Source organism: Grampus griseus (assembly GCF_964374135.1).
Source record: "Grampus griseus genome assembly, chromosome: 2".
NCBI classification, from domain to species: Eukaryota; Metazoa; Chordata; class Mammalia; order Artiodactyla; family Delphinidae; genus Grampus; species Grampus griseus.
The window spans coordinates 8,584,427-8,603,344 of NC_139018.1; the positions used below are offsets into that span (position 1 = coordinate 8,584,427).

General features: G+C 46.6%; 1 protein-coding gene across 1 annotated transcript; it reads right to left on the bottom strand.

Annotated features, from left to right (window-relative positions):
• Positions 1–14,438: 14,438 nt before the first annotated feature.
• On the bottom strand, positions 14,439–15,452 carry BDKRB1 (bradykinin receptor B1; the record flags this gene model as incomplete). Its single annotated transcript, XM_082647055.1, has 1 exon — positions 14,439–15,452. Exon 1 carries the CDS (start codon positions 15,435–15,437, stop codon positions 14,439–14,441), a length of 999 nt encoding a protein of 332 aa, XP_082503181.1. The 5' UTR covers positions 15,438–15,452.
• Positions 15,453–18,918: the final 3,466 nt, after the last annotated feature.

Sequence of the window (18,918 nt, forward strand, 5' to 3'; positions counted from 1 at the left end):
AAGACAGGATGACCCATGCACCTCCATGCTCATCTCAGTGGCCTCCCTCTCGGCCAGGTCTGCTGGACCCTGTCTTTCCTTAAAATGTGATGTTTTGCTCATTATGACTGAATCACATTCTTCCCTTTGCTCCCTCTTTCCCAGTCTTACCCGCCCCTCCACCCCCATCACAAGGTTGGCTATAGTATCATGTGGGGAAAATAACATTGGAAGAAGCCACAGGGCGAAGGTGAGGGGTATTTATTGTTAAACACTGGGAATGATGCCAGAATCAATGATGGCTAGTTGCTATAAACGATGTCACTGTTTGGACTGGAGGAGAGCTTCTGCTGATATTAGCAAACATTTATTGCATGTACAATGCTGAGTGATTCTCTGTGTTTGGCTATTTAATCATTCCAACTGCTGTTTGTGCAGAGTCCCCACTCCCCACCGCCCCATCTCCAAGCGTGCCGGCCTCCAAGCCTCCCTTTGCTCACACTTTCCTAGCGCAATGGCTTCTCCCCTTCCCTTTGTTAAGTTCAGTCCTTCAAGGGCTGAAATTCTACCACCTCCAGGAAGTCCCCCCAGATCACTAGCCTTTCCTAGAGGTCTTTGTTGAGTAACTGGATCAGATCAGCCAAAATGTGGTTCTCAGCTGGGCATGGGGGATGATTTGCTCCCAGAGGACATTCGGTCGTATCTGGAGACATTTTGGTCGTCACACTGGGGGAGGGCGGATGCTCCTGGCGTCTAGTGGGTAGAGTCCTGAGATGCTGCTAAACTTCCTACAACGCCCAGGCCAGCCCGCACAACAGAGAGCTATCTGGGCCCAAATGTCCTCAGGGCCAAGAACCCTGCATCAACCTTGCTAAGGTATTTTGTGAACACTCAAGAATCAGATTTGCATTTCACCAACAGGCTTTCATGTTTTTATGCAAGATGTTTGGAACTTGAGTCCCGTGGAGTAAGGGATGGGCAAGGTAGTAGGAGCTGGGGTTTGAGGACACTCCTGTCTTCCTGCCTCAGTTCTGAACTAAAGGAGGCAACAGGGCTCAGCAGATGGGGCCACCACGTTATCTTTTTTTTTTTTTGCCGTATGCAGGCCTCTCACTGCTATGGCCGGACACGCAGACTCAGCGGCCATGGCTCACGGGCCCAGCCGCTCCGCAGCACGTGGGATCTTCCCGGACCGGGGCACGAACCCGCGTCCCCTGCACCGGCAGGCGGACTCTCAACCACTGCACCACAAGGGAAGCCCGTTATCTTTGTTACTGAGAAGAACTCACTTGGACAGTGTCACTCAGGCATGTGACAACAATGGGCTTCTTAGTTCTGTATCCCAGGATCAGGCTGACTTACCCACACAGGCCCAGAGAGTGCTGACAGTTTCCCGCCTCTGAGGAAGAACCTCATGGCTGAGAGAAGCCCGGGGTCTGCAGACAGCACTTCCCAAAGAGTGAGTACGGAGGAGGGAACTGCACTCTGTAGGCTCAGTTCTTTTTTTATGAAACTGATCAATCAGATAAATCACTTTTCTTCCTTGGAGAGGAGTAAGGGGTGGGCAAGAGGCCCAGAGTTTAGGGAGCAGTCCCTCCTCATTGAAACCTGCTGAATCAGTGAGGATGAGCTAGGTTCTGCTGCAGTAAAAAACATCCCCCAACTCTGTAGCTTAAGAGCAACAAAGGTTGATTTCTCACTCATGCTGCATGTTTAACACAGGGGCCCTGCTCTTCTAGTCCTTCAGGGGTCCAGGCTGATGGGCTGTACATCTTAACGACACCACGGTCTTGACACAAGTCCCCAGGGTTCGCTATGGCAGAGGAAAGGAGGTCACAAAGAATTCTGCTCTTAAGTGCTCCTGCCTAGAAGTGACACACGGGTGCCCTCACATTGGCCAAAGAAGTGCGAAGGCAACTCTTAGCTTCAACAGGGTGAGGAAGTTCAGTCCTCCCACTTCCCAGAAGGACAGGGAACTAGAATTGTTGGAGAGCAGCAGTCATGTCTCGCGCAGAAGAGTGACGAAGGGTTTCCTGCCCCTCCCACTGCCTCCATCAACACTGGTCAAAGGCACTTCCATTGGAAAGACAAGGTTATCTCAGGGAGTGTTTTCCAGGGAGCCACTTGACAGGGCTGGAGGACTAGACATGGCAGGAGAAGAGCTGGCCCTGATCCCAGACCCCACATGGGTGGTGTCACCTTGGGACGGGCAAAGCATTCTGGGCCTCAGTTTTTCCGTCAATAAATTGAACAGGCTGCACTGGCTGATCTCTTCCACATCCTGTGAACTCTCCGAAGGGACCAAAAGTCTTATTTACTCTGCACCCCTATGCCTCGCACAATACCCGCCCTGGATTGAACACTCAGTATGTGTAGTCAAAGCACTGAATGAATTAGCTGCTCTGATTCCATCTGAGTTTGGGAAGGTCACGGTTGGGGTGCTCCCAGCCCACCATCATTACGCCTATCCCACTGTGGTTTTTAACTCTATCCAAGGTCAGCTCTGTGCCTACTGCTCCCCCCTGCTCGACCCCCAGAAGCAGAGCCACTAGCTGACTGGCCGCTTATCGCAGGTGGGTGGGTGAACCCAGCCAAGACCAGCGGAAGAACCGCCCAGCTGAACCCAGCCCAAGTGGTCAACTACGGAACTATGAGCTAAGGTGCTTGTTTTAAATCATTAAGTTTGGGGGTGGTTTTTTTTCAGCGATAGATGACCGATACGCTCTTCAGGCTATCGTCCATGTTCTAGTGAAGTGATCTCTCTGAAACGCAGGCCTGAATGTGACACTCCCCTGCTCAGAGCCTCCATTGACTGGCATGGCCTTCTGATACTTTTCTGTCTCCCGAAACTCCTGGAAAGTAAGCCTGGCCTCTTGCTCATTGCCTTAAATCCAACCCCAGACACAGGGAGCTCTGCCACCATCAAGGCAACTCAAATGGTGGCGTCCCTGGCACTCAGGTCTCTTCTCTGAACTCCCAGCCTCGTGGGCATCCCTGGTCTGGACAGAGCCCTGCCCCAGGAGTCCAGCTCACTGGGTAACCTTGGGTAATTCTCCACCCATCTCCGGGCCTTGGTGTCCTTGTCTGTGAAATGGAGGGGCTGAGCTTGATGATATTTTCTTTTTAAAACTTGTTATTAGATTCATAGCTCCCTCGTTCTCTTTACTCAGTATCCCTCAGTGGTACTGTCTTACCTCAGTATGGTACGATGTCACAGCCAGGAAGCTGACGGGATATAATTGTTCAGCTTTTATTCAGATGGTACCAGTTTGACATGCACTCATATTGATGATATTTAAAGCCTCTTCTAGGTCATAGGAGGGAAATTCCCACCTGCTCTTTATCAAACTTGTGACTCACCTCCGGAGAACAAGAAACTGCCTGTGACACCGGGGAGTCTCCCCAGGCTGGGAGTTAGTGGGGCTTAGCGCTTCTCAGTGCCCGTGATGGATGGGATGGTGGATGCGGCAGGGGAGGGAGGCCAGCAGCCGTGGACCCACATGACAGGCCCAAAGCTGAAAGTGGATTGGAGAAGAAGCTCCATGTCTGTACTCGGCCCTTCAGAGAGAGAGAGAGAGAGAGAGAGAGAGAGAGAGAGAGACAGAGAGAGTGGGAGCTGGGGCGCTGGAGCTGGCGATGCCTGGAGACCCTTTGCTAACCCGCCATGCCAGGTGTTCGTTAGCCCTACAAGGTGAGGTCTGGGCCTGGAACCAGGTGTGAAATATTCCAGGCAGGCACGTCCACTCATGGGAACTCAAAAATATTAATGTCTCCCTCAGCATTGATCCTCTTAACCAAGGCAGGAATTTCCTCATCTGCAAATGAATAATTGACCTTCCCAGTGGAAGAACAGAATCCTAACTGTGGGGTTTGCCAATTTCTGTCCTGCTGTAGGACCGTGCACTGTGCTTTGGTAAACGTGACGGGCATTCCATAAGTCAGGTGTTTGCTTATCAGAGCCCGTGTTGACAGTCTACTGTTGAACTTCAGGCCGACGAGCGATGTTCTGATTTCTCAGGCCAGCACACTCTGCTAGAACGTGCAAGCCCTGTAAGGATTGTTGTAAGCTACAGCTTTAAAGCAGGGGCTGAGAAGGAAGGAAGGAGGGCATATTGGGGTCACTGCGCAAGAGACGATGTTATTTTCTCTTTCCAACTCTCTCTTCTTGCCGGATGCTTCTGCCTATTCTGGCCACTTTGCTATGGGGCTTTGCTCACTGGATTCCTGTGCAGGGGCTCAGAAATTGCACTGCGCTGGAGGCAAGCAAGCCCAGTGAGTGCAGCCTCCGCCCCCGGGGAAGAGGCTGATCTGTCAGCAGGGGCGCTGCTCCTCGGCTCCCTGGGGAAGCCCCAGGAGGTCAGCTCCAAGAGGACCAGGGATGCTCCTCTGTCTTGTGTCCTGCTTAAGTTCTTTACTTAAGTGCCTGGCAAAAGCAGATGCTCAATAAATATCAGATGAAGGAATGAGCGCAGATTCAGCATTGCCAGAGCTTCCAAGTGTTCAAGGGAAGCCCCGAAGATGGATTTTTAGTATGGAATTTAACTATTTGTTAAACCCCGTGTGGTCCAGAGTAGATACGTGTGGAGGCGGGATCCTGCTTGTTGACCTAAATCCAGGCCACCTGAGCCTCTCTCTGCTCTCCAGGAAACCTACAGGGGCTGGGGCACTGATCAAAGTGTTGTCCCTGATAGCTTATGAGGGCCTGGTGGCCCAGCCCCGCCAGCTTCTCCATCACCAGGCTCCAGCAACACCGGCGTCCTTTCCATTTCTTGAATGAATCTGGGTCTTTGCTGCTATCGCATAAGGACAAGTCCTTCCCGTGCAGCAGGAGAGGCGGATCCTCCCCCGTCCCGCACTGTTCCGTGGAGACTGGCCTTGGCACCTGGCCTACTGGCCTCTCCTCCCCAGGTCCTTCCATCATCTTGCCTGCCTGATAACCCATCCCTCACCTCGCTAGTCTTTGACTGTCTTGTCCTTCTATTCCAACCGTGCATTGCCATGGCTGTCCTTGGTCCTTGTCATCTCCTGGGATGGCCCCACCTTTGGAAGGTTCTGTGCAAACATTCTTACTTGTGGCCACAGCCTCCTATTTTTCTTGCCCTCTCATCTAGGTATGCCTGCTACGCCTGTTCTTTCACCATATCAACAGTACTCCGCTTCCCTCATCTCCTATGTTCATTTTCTTCCCCAATTGAGCCACTTCCCATAGTATAACCAGAATCCCCAACACCCTTGAACGTTGGCTGCCCATCTGGCAAATCGCCAACTCTGGAGCAATCCACTGTCTACCGTTCTTGGGCCCACTGAGCTTGGCTAGAGTAATTCACATAAGAAATGCATGCCTCCTGGCTCCAGCCGGGCCCTCAAAGCCGCTGGAAGACCTTCAGGCTTCCCTCCCTGCCCTTGACCATCATGTATCCTCTCAACACCTGCATCCTCCTCAAACCTCGAATCCTTCCAGGGCTGCCTCATCCTTCCTTCCTTCCTTCATCCTCCTCCTTAACCTATGAACCATCCTGTCTCCGGATCTGATTAGTTTCTTTTCTCTGGAACACTCCTTTCCCCCATTTTGCTTGTCCTTTGGGACTCAGCTTCTATGTCTCTTCCTCTGGGAAACCCTCTCGAGCCGTCCCCTCCCAGCACCCCAGGCTGGACACCCCTTCTCTCTGCTCCCAGAGCACCTGCTCTCACCTGACACTGGATCACCCTACTCTGTGACACTGTCCTAATTATCGTCCCTGTTGCCACGGCCTCCTGGAAGACAGACTTGCTCAGGTTCACTGCTGGGACCCTCGCAGCAAGAAAGATACTAAAGCGTTAAGTGTTCAGTAGATATCCCTTCACCTGCAGCCTACGCGTTCTACCTGTGCATGCGGTTCTGCCTCTACCGGCCCTTCCTCCCTCTCTCCATGTACCAGATTCTAACCCCTGTCAAACTCAGCTCACAGTTCACTCCCTTCACAGCCTCTTTTTTATTTACATCTTTATTGGGGTATAATTGCTTTACAATGGTGTGTTAGTTTCTGCTTTATAACAAAGTGAATCAGTTATACATATACATATGTTCCCATATCTCCTCCCTCTTGCGTCTCCCTCCCTCCCACCCTCCCTATCCCACCCCTCTAGGTGGTCACAAAGCACTGAGCTTATCTCCCTGTGCCATGCGGCTGCTTCCCACTAGCTATCTATTTTACATTTGGTAGTGTATATATGTCCATGCCTCTCTCTCGCTTTGTCACAGCTTCCCCTTCCCCCTCCCCATATCCTCAAGTCCATTCTCTAGTAGGTCTTTATTCCTGTCTTACCCCTAGGTTCTTCATGACATTTTTTTTCTTAAATTCCATATATATGTGTTAGCATACGGTATTTGTCTTTCTCTTTCTGACTTACTTCACTCTGTATGACAGACTCTAGGTCTATCCACCTCATTACAAATAGCTCAATTTCGTTTCTTTTTATGGCTGAGTAATATTCCATTGTATATATGTGCCACATCTTCTTTATCCATTCATCCGATGATGGACACTTAGGTTGTTTCCATCTCCGGGCTATTGTAAATAGAGCTGCAATGAACATTTTGGTACATGACTCTTTTTGAATTATGGTTTTCTCAGGGTATATGCCCAGTAGTGGGATTGCTGGGTCATATGGTAGTTCTATTTGTAGATTTTTAAGGAACCTCCATACTGTTCTCCATAGTGGCTGTACCAATTCACATTCCCACCAGCAGTGCAAGAGTGTTCCCTTTTCTCCACACCCTCTCCAGCATTTATTGTTTCTAGATTTTTTGATGATGGCCATTCTGACTGGGGTGACATGATATCTCATTGTAGTTTTGATTTGCATTTCCCTAATGATTAATGATGTTGAGCATTCTTTCATGTGTCTGTTGGCAATCTGTATATCTTCTTTGGAGAAATGTCTATTTAGGTCTTCTGCCCATTTTTGGATTGGGTTGTTTGTTTTTTTTGTTATTGAGCTGCATGAGCTGCTTGTAAATTTTGGAAATTAATCCTTTGTCAGTTGCTTCATTTGCAAATATTTTCTCCCATTCTGAGGGTTGTCTTTTGGTCTTGTTTATGGTTTCCTTTGTTGTGCAAAAGCTTTGCAGTTTCGTTAGGTCCCATTTGTTTATTTTTGTTTTTATTTCCATTTTTCTAGGAGGTGGGTCAAAAAGGATCTTGCTGTGATTTATGTCATAGAGTGTTCTGCCTATGTTTTCCTCTAAGAGTTTGATAGTTTCTGGCCTTACATTTAGGTCTTTAATCCATTTTGAGCTTATTTTTGTGTATGCTGTTAGGGAGTGATCTAATCTCCTACTTTTACATGTACCTGTCTAGTTTTCTCAGCACCAATTATTGAAGAGGCTGTCCTTTCTTCACTGTACATTCTTGCTTCCTTTATCAAAGATAAGCTGACCATATGTGCGTGGGTTTATCTCTGGGCTTTCTATCCTGTTCCATTGATCTATATTTCTGTTTTTGTGCCAGTACCATACTGTCTTGATTACTGTAGCTTTGTAGTATAGTCTGAAGTCAGGGAGCCTGATTCCTCCAGCTCTGTTTTTCGTTCTCAAGATTGCTTTGGCTATTCGGGGTCTTTTGTGTTTCCATACCAATTGTGAAATTTTTTGTTCTAGTTCTGTGAAAAATGCCAGTGGTAGTTTGATAGGGATCGCATTGAATCTGTAGATTGCTTTGGGTAGTAGAGTCATTTTCACAATGTTGAATCTTCCAATCCAAGAACATGGTATATCTCTCCATCTATTTGTATCATCTTTAATTTCTTTCATCAGTGTCTTATAATTTTCTGTATACAGGTCTTTTGTCTCCTTAGGTAGGTTTATTCCTAGATATTTTATTCTTTTTGTTGCAGTCGTAAATGGGAGTGTTTTCTTGATTTCACTTTCAGATTTTTCATCCTTAGTGTATAGGAATGCCAGAGATTTCTGTGCATTAATTTTGTATCTTGCTACTTTACCAAATTCATTGATTAGCTCTAGTAGTTTTCTGGTAGCATCTTTAGGATTCTCTATGTATAGTATCATGTCATCTGCAAACAGGGACAGCTTTACTTCTTCTTTTCTGATTTGGATTCCTTTTATTTCCTTTTCTTCTCTGATTGCTGTGGCTAAAACTTCCAAAACTATATTGAATAAGAGTGGTGAGAGTGGGCAACCTTGTCTTCTTCCTGATCTTAGTGGAAAAGCTTTCAGTTTTTCACCATTGAGGACGATGTTGGCTGTGGGTTTGTCATATATGGCCTTTATTATGTTGAGGAGAGTTACCTCTATGCCTACTTTCTGCAGGGTTTTCATCATGAATGGGTGTTGAATTTTGTCAAAAGCTTTCTCTGCATCTATTGAAATGATCATATGGTTTTTCTCCTTCAATTTGTCAATATGGTGTATCACGTTGATTGATTTGCATATATTGAAGAATCCTTGCATTCCTGGAATAAACCCCACTTGATCATGGTGTATGATCCTTTTAATGTGCTGTTGGATTCTGTTTGCTAGTATTTTTTTGAGGATTTTTGCATCTATGTTCATCAGTGATATTGGCCTGTAGGTTTCTTTCTTTGTGACAGCCTTGTCTGGTTTTGGTATCAGGGTGATGGTGGCCTCATAGAATGAGTTTGGGAGTGTTCCTCCCTCTGCTATATTTTGGAAGAGTTTGAGAAGGATAGGTGTTAGTTCTTCTGTAAATGTTTGAAAGAATTCGCCTGTGAAGCCATCTGGTCCTGGCCTTTGGTTTGTTGGAAGATTTTTAATCACAGTGTCAATTTCAGTGCTTGTGATTGGTCTGTTCATATTTTCTATTTCTTCCTGATTCAGTCTTGGCAGGTTGTGCATTTCTAAGAATTTGTCCATTTCTTTCAGGTTGTCCATTTTATTGGCATAGAGTTGCTTGTAGTAATCTCTCATGATCCTTTGTATTTCTGCAGCGTCAGTTGTTACTTCTCCTTTTTCATTTCTAATTCTACTGATTTGAGTCTTCTCCCTTTTTTTTTTTTTGTTGTTGTGGTATGCGGGCCTCTCACTGTTGTGGCCTCTCCCGTTGCAGAGCACAGGCTCCGGACATGCAGGCTCAGCGGCCATAGCTCACGGGCTCAGCCGCTCTGCGGCATGTGGGATCCTCCCGGACCGGGGCACGAATCCGTGTCCCCTGCATCGGCAGGCAGACTATCAACCACTGCGCCACCAGGGAAGCCCCTCCCTTCTTTTCTTGATGAGTCTGGCTAATGGTTTATCAATTTTGTTTATCTTCTCAAAGAACCAGCTTTTAGTTTTATTGATCTTTGTTATCGTTTCCTTCATTTCTTTTTCATTTATTTCTGATATGATCTTTATGATTTCTTTCCTTCTGCTAACTTTGGGGTTCTTTTGTTCTTCTCTCTCTAATTGCTTTAGGTGCAAGGTTAGGTTGTTTATTCAAGATGTTTCCTGTTCCTTAAGGTAGGGTTGTGTTGCTATAAACTTCCCTCTTAGAACTGCTTTTGCTGCATCCCATAGGTTTTGGGTCATCGTGTCTCCATTGTCATTTTTTTCTGGGTATTTTTTGATTTCCTCTTTGATTTCTTCAGTGATCACTTCGTTATTAAGTAGTGTATTGTTTAGCCTCCATGTGTTTGTATTTTTTACAGATCTTTTCCTGTAATTGATATCTAGTCTCATAGCATTGTGGTCGGAAAAGATACTTGATACAATTCCAATTTTCTTAAATTTACCAAGGCTTGATTTGTGACCCAAGTTATGATCTATCCTGGAGAATGTTCCATGAGTGCTTGAGAAAAATGTGTATTCTGTTGTTTTTGGATGGAATGTCCTATAAATATCAATTAAGTCCATCTTGTTTAATGTATCATTTAAAGTTTGTGTTTCCTTATTTATTTTCATTTTGGATGACCTGTCCATTGGTGAAAGTGGGGTGTTAAAGTCCCCTACTATGAATGTGTTACTGTCGATTTCCCCTTTTATGGCTGTTAGTATTTGCCTTATGTATTGAGGTGCTCCTATGTTGGGTGCATAAATATTTACAATTGTTATATCTTCTTCTTGGATCGATCCCTTGATCATTATGTAGTGTCCTTCTTTGTCTCTTCTAATAGTCTTTATTTTAAAGTCTATTTTGTCTGATATGAGAATTGCTACTCCAGCTTTCTTTTGGTTTCTATTTGCATGGAATATCTTTTTCCATCCCCTTACTTTCAGTCTGTATGTGTCTCTAGGTCTGAAGTGGGTCTCTTGTAGACAGCAGATATATGGGTCTTGTTTCTGTATCCATTCAGCCAGTCTGTGTCTTTTGGTGGGAGCATTTAAATCATTTACGTTTAAGGTAATTACCATTATGTATGTTCCTTTTCCCATTTTCTTAATTTTTTTGGGTTTGTTATTGTAGGTCTTTTCCTTCTCTTGTGTTTCTTGCCTAGAGAAGATCCTTTAGCATTTGTTGTAAAGCTGGTTTGGTGGTGCTGAACTTCCTCCGCTTTTGCTTGTCTGTAAAGGTTTTAATTTCTCCATCAAATCTGAATGAGATCCTTGCTGGGTAGAGCAATCTTGGTTGTAGGCTTTTCTCCTTCATCACTTTAAATATGTCCTGCCAGTCCCTTCTGGCTTGCAGAGTTTCTGCTGAAAGATCAGCTGTTAACCCTATGGGGATTCCCTTGTGTGTTATTTGTTGTTTTTCCCTTGCTGCTTTTAACACGTTTTCTTTGTATTTAATTTTTGACAGTTTGATTAATATGTGTCTTGGCATGTTTCTCCTTGGATTTGTCCTGTATGGGACTCTCTGTGCTTCATGGACTTGATTAACTATTTCCTTTCCCATATTAGGGAAGTTTTCAACTATAATCTCTTCCAATATTTTCTCAGTCCCTTTCTTTTTCTCTTCTTCTTCCGGAACCCCTATAATTCGAATGTTGGTGCATTTAATGTTGTGCCAGAGGTCTCTGAGATTGTCCTTATTTCTTTTCATTCTTTTTTCTTTATTCTGCTCTGCAGTAGTTATTTCGACTACTTTATCTTCCAGGTCACTTATCCGTTCTTCGGCCTCAGTTATTCTGCTTTTGATCCCATCTAGAGTATTTTAAATTTCATTTATTGTGTTGTTCATCGTTGCTTGTTTCATCTTTAGTTCTTCTAGGTCCTTGTTAAACGTTTCTTGCATTTTCTCCATTCTATTTCCAAGATTTTGGATCATCTTTACTATCATTATTCTGAATTCTTTTTCAAGTAGACTGCCTATTTCCTCTTCATTTGTTAGCTCTGGTGGGTTTTTATCTTGCTCCTTCATCTGCTGTGCATTTCTCTGTATTCTCATTTTGCTTAACCTACTGTGTTTGGGGTCTTCTTTTCACAGGCTGCAGGTTTGTAGTTCCTGTTGTTTTTGGTGTCTGTTCCCAGGGGCTAAGGTTGGTTCAGTGGGTTGTGTTGGCTTCCTGGTGGAGGGGACTAGTGCCTGTGTTCTGGTGGAAGAGGCTGGATCTTGTCTTTCTGGTGGGCAGGTCCACGTCTGGTGGTGTGTTTTGGGGTGTCTGTGGACTTATTATGATTTTAGGCAGCCTCTCTGCGAATGGGTGGGGTTGTGTTCCTGTCTTGCTAGTTGTTTGGCATAGGGTGTCCAGCACTGTAGCTTGCTGGTCGTTGAGTGAAGCTGGGTGTTGGTGTTGAGATGGAGATCTCTGGGAGATTTTCGCCATTTGATATTATGTGGAGCTGGGAGGTCTCTTGTGGACCAGTGTCCTGATGTTGGCTCTCCCACCTCAGAGGTACAGCACTGACTCCTGACTGCAGCACCAAGAGCCTTTCGTCCACACGGCTCAGAATAAAAGGGAGAAAAAGTAGAAAGAAAGAAAGAAAGAAAGAGGATAAAATAAAATAAGGTAAAATAAAATAAAGTTATTAAAATAAAATAATAATTATTAAGAAAAAAATTTTTTAAGTAAAAAACAAAAACAGACGGATAGAACCCTAGGACAAATGATGAAAGCAAAGCTATACAGACAAAATCTCACACAGAAGCATACACATACACACTCACAAAACGAGGAAAAGGGGAACAAATAATATATCTTGTTCTCAAAATCCACCTCCTCAATTTGGGATGATTCGTTGTCTATTCAGGTATTCCACAGATGCACGTACATCAAGTTGATTGTGGAGATTTAATCCACTGCTCCTGAGGCTGCTGGGAGAGATTTCCCTTTCTCTTCTTTGTTCGCACAGCTCCCAGGGTTCAGCTTTGGATTTGGCCCCGCGTCTGCATGTAGGTCGCCTGAGGGCGTCTGTTCTTCGCTCAGACAGGACGGGGTTAAAGGAGAAGCTGCTTCGGGGGCTCTGGATCACTCAGGCCGGGGAGAGGGAGGGGTACGGAGTGCGGGGTGGACCTGCGGCGACAGAGGCCATCATGACGTTGCACCAGCCTGAGGCGCGCCGTGCGTTCTCCCGGGCAAGTTGTCCCTGGATCCTGGGACCCTGGCAGTGGCGGGCTGCACAGGCTCCAGGAGGGGAGGTGTGGAGACTGACCTGTGGTCGCACACAGGCTTCTTGGTGGTGGCGGCAGCAGCAGCCTTAGCGTCTTATGCCCGTCTCTGGGGTCCGCGCTGTTAGCCGCGACTCGCGCCCATCTCTGGAGCTCCTTTAAGCAGCGCTCTTAATCCCCTCTCCTCGCGCACCAGGAAACAAAGAGGCAAGAAAAAGTCTCTTGCCTCTTTGGCAGGTCCAGACCTTTTCCCGGACTTCCTCCCGGCCAGCCGTGGCGCACTAACCCCCTGCAGGCTGTGTTCACGTCGCCAACCCCAGTCCTCTCCCGGCACTCCGACCAAAGCCCGAGCCTCAGCTCTCAGCCCCGCCCGCCCCGGCGGGTGAGCAGACAAGCCTTTCGGGCTGGTGAGTGCCGATCGGCCCTGATCCTCTGTGCGGGAATCTCTCCGCTTCGCCCTCCGCACCCCTGTGGCTGTGCTCTCCTCCACGGCTCCAAAGCTCCCCCCCCGCCCCCGCCACCCACAGTCTCCGCCTGCGAAGGGGCTTCCTGGTGTGTGGAAACCTTTCCTCTTTCACAGCTCCCTCCCACTGGTGCAGGTCCCATCCCTATCCTTTTGTCTCTGTTTATTCTGTTTTCTTTGGCCGTACCCAGATACGTGGGGAGTTTCTTACCTTTCGGGAGGTCTGAGGTCTTCTGCCTGCATTCAGTAGGTGTTCTGTAGGAGTTATTCCACGTGTAGATGTATTTCTCATGTATGTGTGGGGAGGAAGGTGATCTCCGCGTCTTACTCTTCCGCCATCTTCCGAGTAGAGTCCACAGCCTCTTTTTTGATAACCCTAGAAGGAGATCATCCCCTTTCCCTCTGAATGCTGCAGGTACTGGGTCTGTATCACACGCATGCGATTTCTCATTTACTTTTTTTTTATACTATAATTATTTCGATCTACGCAAGCTCCTTGTGGATAGGCTCTCTAGCTAGGTCATCTCTCTAGTCCTAGCAGTTAACTTAGAACATTTTGGATGGACAGGCAAGTGGAAATGTAACAAGAGATGCTTACTGGAAACTTGTTTCCTGCCGCTGTGACAAATTAACCATAAACTTGGTGACTTAAAAACAACACAGATTTATTATCTTCTGGTTCTGGAGACCAGGCATCACTGGGCTGAAATCAAGATGTCAGCAGGGCTGGTTCCAGAAGGAGGCTCCAGGGAGGATCCATTTCTTTGCCATTTCACGTCTCGACAGGGGACCTGCAATTCTTGGCCTGTGGCCCCTTCATTGTATCCCTCCAGCCTTCTCTGTCTCTGACACTTCTGCCTCCTCTTTTTATAAAGACCCTTGTGATGACATTGGGTCACCCAGATAACCCAGGATAATTTTCCATCTCAAGATCCTTTGCTTAATTACATCTGCAAAGTCCCCATTACCCTATACACATTTACAGGTTCCAGGGACTAGGTCCTGGTGATCTTGGGGGACCATCATTCAGCTTATTACAGTAGTATTTATTACGTCAGTAATAGTTGATGAGGAAGTCACACTTCTTGGCTCCCTGATGCTTACTTTTTAAAATAAATTTATTTATTTTATTTATTTATTTTTGGTTGCGTTGGGTCTTCGTTGCTGCGCGCAGGCTTTCTCTAGTTGCGGCGAGCGGGGGCCACTCTTCGTTGCAGTGCGCAGGCTTCTCATTGCAGTGGTTTCTCTTGTTGCGGAGCACGGGCTCTAGGTGCGTGGGCTTCAGTAGTTGTGGCTCTCCGGCTCCAGAGCGCAGGCTCAGTAGTTGTGGCGCACAGGCTTAGTTGCTCCGCGGCATGTGGGATCTTCCCGGACCAGGTCTCGAACCCGTGTCCCCTGCATTGGCAGGCGGATTCTAAACCACTGTGCCACCAGGGAAGTCCCTCCCCACTGTTTTAATTCCGCCAGAAAAGTTGAAGGATTTCTTTTCTATGGGACGTGGATATTGGAGTCAGTCATCTAGGGATGCATCGTTTATAAAGTTCCCAGACCTTGGTCCTGAAAAGCCGGCCCAAAAAGACATAAATCACTGGATTCAGGCAGCTGTTCATGAAAGCAAAGAAGTTGGCCCATTGCAGGCCCAGGTCGGTGAAATTCTCCCAGAAGCAGCCTCTGACAGCCCGCACCTCGAACAGGAATTCCAGGAAGGCAAAGAAGTGGTAAGGGGTCCAGCAGAGCAGGAAGGCAGCCACAAGCAAGAGGATCAGGGCCGTGGTCTTGCCATCCGTGGGCCCCCCGTGCCTTGTCTTTCTGACCTCCCCCCGCCCTCGCAGGGCTGCCAGGATGTGACAGTTGAAGAAGACAATTGCAACCAGTGGGAGAAGGAACCCCAGCACGTTTAACTCCACCATCCTTGCAAAGGGCCAGGCCTCGCTGGGGTACAGCAACACACAGGCGGAGATGTTCAGTTCCGGGACAGCTTTGACGGAGCGCAGCAGGAACGTGGGGATACTTAGGAGGCCCCCCATGGCCCAGATGAGCACGCAGGTGGCCTGAGCCCACCGCCGTCGCCGCCGCCTCCAGCTGGCCATGGGGTGCACCAGCACGCGGTAGCGGTCCTGGCTGATGGCCACCACCAGGAAGATGCTGATGAAGAGATTGGCCTTGATGACACCGTTGACCACGCGGCAGAGGAGGGCTCCAAAAGGCCAGTTGAATTCCTTCCAGATGTTCTCTGCCCAGAAGGGCAAGCCCAAGATGAACACCAGGTCGGAAGCCGCCAGGTTGGCCAGGTAGATTTCTGCCGCGTTCAGACGCCGTCGGGCCAAGAGAAAGATGGACAGCACAAAGAGGTTTCCCAGCAGCCCACAGAAGCAGATGGTGATGATATATGTGGGTAAGACTCTATGCAGCAGGTCCCAGGCTTCCTGAGCGCTGTCGCAGGACGTGGCATTTGGAGGCGGGAGCTGGCTCTGGTTGGAGGACTGGAACTCCAGGAGGGTCCGGGAGGCCATCCACGGTGACCTGCAATGAACATCACAGAGCATCACACGGGAGGCGGCCATTCTAGCCCGCAGCCCAGCCAGTGTGTCCCCAGTTTTGGAAAATAAAGTTTTATTGGCACACAGCCGCATCCATTCATTTACCTTTTGTGTTACAACAGCAGAGTTGAGTGGTTGCAACAGTGGCCCTTTGGCCTGCAAAACTGCAAATACTTACCCCCTATTCCCTTAGAGGAAAAGTATGCTGACCCCGGGTATAAAGGAAAGGACCAGGGCTTTTGAAACCCGAGTTCAAATCTTGACGTAACTACTTGTTGTGGGCCACTTAGACCAACTGACTTTTATTGTCCTTTTTGAACATTGGACCTAATTGTATCCCTCTTGTGGGATTGTGGCAAGGACTGGCGAGTGTATCTGTGGAGAGCTTGGCCTGGTCGCCTGGCTTAGAGGAAGCGCTCAGTGGAAAGGGAGGACGAGTCTTACTTACAACCATACCATTATTATCAGCAGTGTTTCATTACACAAAGTACTGACACAAAGTAGGTGCTCGTGTTTGATTGAAGAAGCACCTACTTTGCGCCAGTACTTTGCCAGGTGCTGGAGATCCGGGGAATGGGGCCCAGCCCCCTGGAGGTGCTCACCATCTAGAGGGAGGCAGACATGGAGACAGTGGTCGATGACCGAAGATGGAATGAAGCAAGGAAGAGGCCCGGCCCTCAGGGATGCTGATTCACTGGGACGGGGACCAGTCAGGTGGAGGAGGTGAGGGCAGTAGTAGAAGGTGGGGGATTTCTGGCACTCCACACCTAAAATCCCTCCTCCCACCTGGATGAGTTAATATATGCAAAGTGCTTCAAAGGGTTCCTGGCTCTTTGTAGGCACTTGCTACCCGTTAGCTACTGTTATCATCATCGTTATCCTTAGTGATGCCTAAGAGTCCTTCCCTTCAACTGGGCGAAACTCATAGCATCCAACACAAGATATTGCGTAAGAGAGCTGATCTTGGGAAAACCTATTCGGCTCTGCAGTCTTAGGCAATCACTTTGTGTCTCTGAGCCCGACTTTCCCCATCTGCGGAGGACGTGATGACCTTCTCGCTGTGACACCTGCAACCCACACACTGTGCTATTCACATTGGGTAAAATCCACGGGTCCCTCCATTCATTCATCCACTGGACAAGTATGTACTGAGCACACCATGTGCTAGGCACTGTTCTAGGTGTTTGGGACATAGCCGTGAATCAAACGAGCAACACCCCTGCCCTCAAGGTGCTTCTAGCCTTATGGGAGGAGAGAGGCGATGGCAATAAGTATACTGAATAAACCTGTTAGCCGGGGAGGGGCAGCCATGGAAGCGGTGAGATGCGATCAGGCTCTAGGTATGGTCTGAAGGTAGAATCACCATGATTTCCAGTCAGATATGGGTTATGACAAAAGGGGAATTGCATGAAGCTTAGATGTTTGGCCTGAGCCCCCGGAAATAGGAAGCTGCAGTCAACTGAACTGGAGACGACAGAGTGACGATAGAGCAGGTTTCTTGGCGGGGAAGATGGGGGGTTCACATCTGGACATGTGAAGGCTGAGCCATCTGTCGGACATCAGGTGGGGATACTGGGGCAGTTGGCTACACAGCACTGGTGTTGAGAGACCACGTCTGAGACAGTGATACATCATTGGGAGTTGTAATCACATGGATGGTATTTGGTATTTAAAGCCACAGGACTGGATGAAATCACCAAGGGGGAGTGCAGGCAGAGAAGAGAATCAGCTGCTGGGCTGCCAGTTGACAGGTCAGCAGAGGACACGGGAAATGAAGGGTTAGGAGGCTATGACATGTCCGTGGCTTACAGGGTTCTGACCCAGAGCATATGGAGGAGAAAGGACACTCTTCTTCTGTCATTGATTTCAGGGCATAAATCCACAATGAAGTATTTATTTTGTTATTTGGCAATACTTTTCAATTTTGCAATGAGTCCTTCTGGCAACAATGAGCAAAAAAAGAACGTTTAATGACAATTTAAGTCCTGAACTTCTGTCTCTCAGGGAAGTCAATGATGAATGTGTAACTTTGCACACACAATTTGTAATTGCATATAAACGAGTTTCAGTATTTTACCAATTGATATGGAGGTTATATTTGACAAGATTTACAAAATCCTAAAACATAAGATTTGTAGTTCAGAATTACTGAGCTATGAACTTTTGTGCTGAAGTTGATGAGGAATTTTTTTTTGGCCGTGCCGTGAGGCTTGTGAAATCTTTGTGAAGTTCCCCAACCAGGGATCAAACCCATGCCCTCGGCAATTAAAGCACAGAGTCCTACACACTGGACCGCCAGGGAATTCCCTTGATGAGGAATTAAAGCAACTCTAGCGTGCATTTTCTTTCTCTGCCGCCCATCGTAAATCAATTTCAGAAGACACTAAGTGCTGTAAAATGTTACTCAACTATTTGTTACAGCAGAGTTGAGAAATTTTGTAGAATTTTGTTCCAAATCGATGAGGAATCTTCGAACCAGTATTCAATGAGTGGAGCACTGAAGCAGCAGCTTTTAGAGCTTTTAGCAGATTGTAGTTATTGAAAACAAAATTTTATGCAGAAAATAATCGAAATTTATAGCTAAAAAGGCAAGGGAGAAAATGATCAAACTAAGCGATGAGTGGTCAAATGGTGCACAAGATTTAATTGTTGAATTTTATAACGAGCTTTGGAATGTCTCAATTTGTGGGAAGCATCTTTTCAATTGGAGAAGTTCATATTTTGTACAAAATTGAGATGAAATTGGGACAGTCCCTGATCTGCCACATCTAAATTTGACAAAGCAATCAAAACTTATAAATAGCTACAACTTATCTGAAGAGTTTAATGTGGTGAAAATATTTGTTGAAGGAACTCGAACTAAGGCAAAAAGACAGCACCCGTGAAAATATCTGGGCTGAAATATTTACATAATTCCATATGCAAAGAATTAGACTTGAGAATAGCCTCTGCTTGGCAGAATTTGCTCAGAGTTTATCAGATACCTCAACACCTGCAGAGAGAACATTTTCTTCATTAAATATTTTCTAGTCCAAGAGGAGAGTCGATTGAAGGTGCTAATTTAAATTTATTAACCATAAAATTTGAAGGAGAAAAAGTTCAGGCAATTATATGGAACCATTAAAAATAATAAGACCATATTGAGAGAAAAATACATTCTCTGGAAAATGCCAAAGACATATGAGAGTCAGGTACAAGCCCAAGAAGCTAATGGTAGCACTTGCATATGTGCCCAAACTAACTATTTTGCTTATGTTATTTTTCAATGTTCAGTTAATTAGCATAAAGAAAATCTTTCATTTTGCCTTAATATATGTAGATGGATGAATATATTTAGACTTTTCTGGAAAAAATATTTTTGACTAGAGCTGCTTTATAGCCCCATTAATGTAATATAACCAATTAGTTGGGGGGTGTGTGTGTACATATGCATACATGCATATATAATTAAATA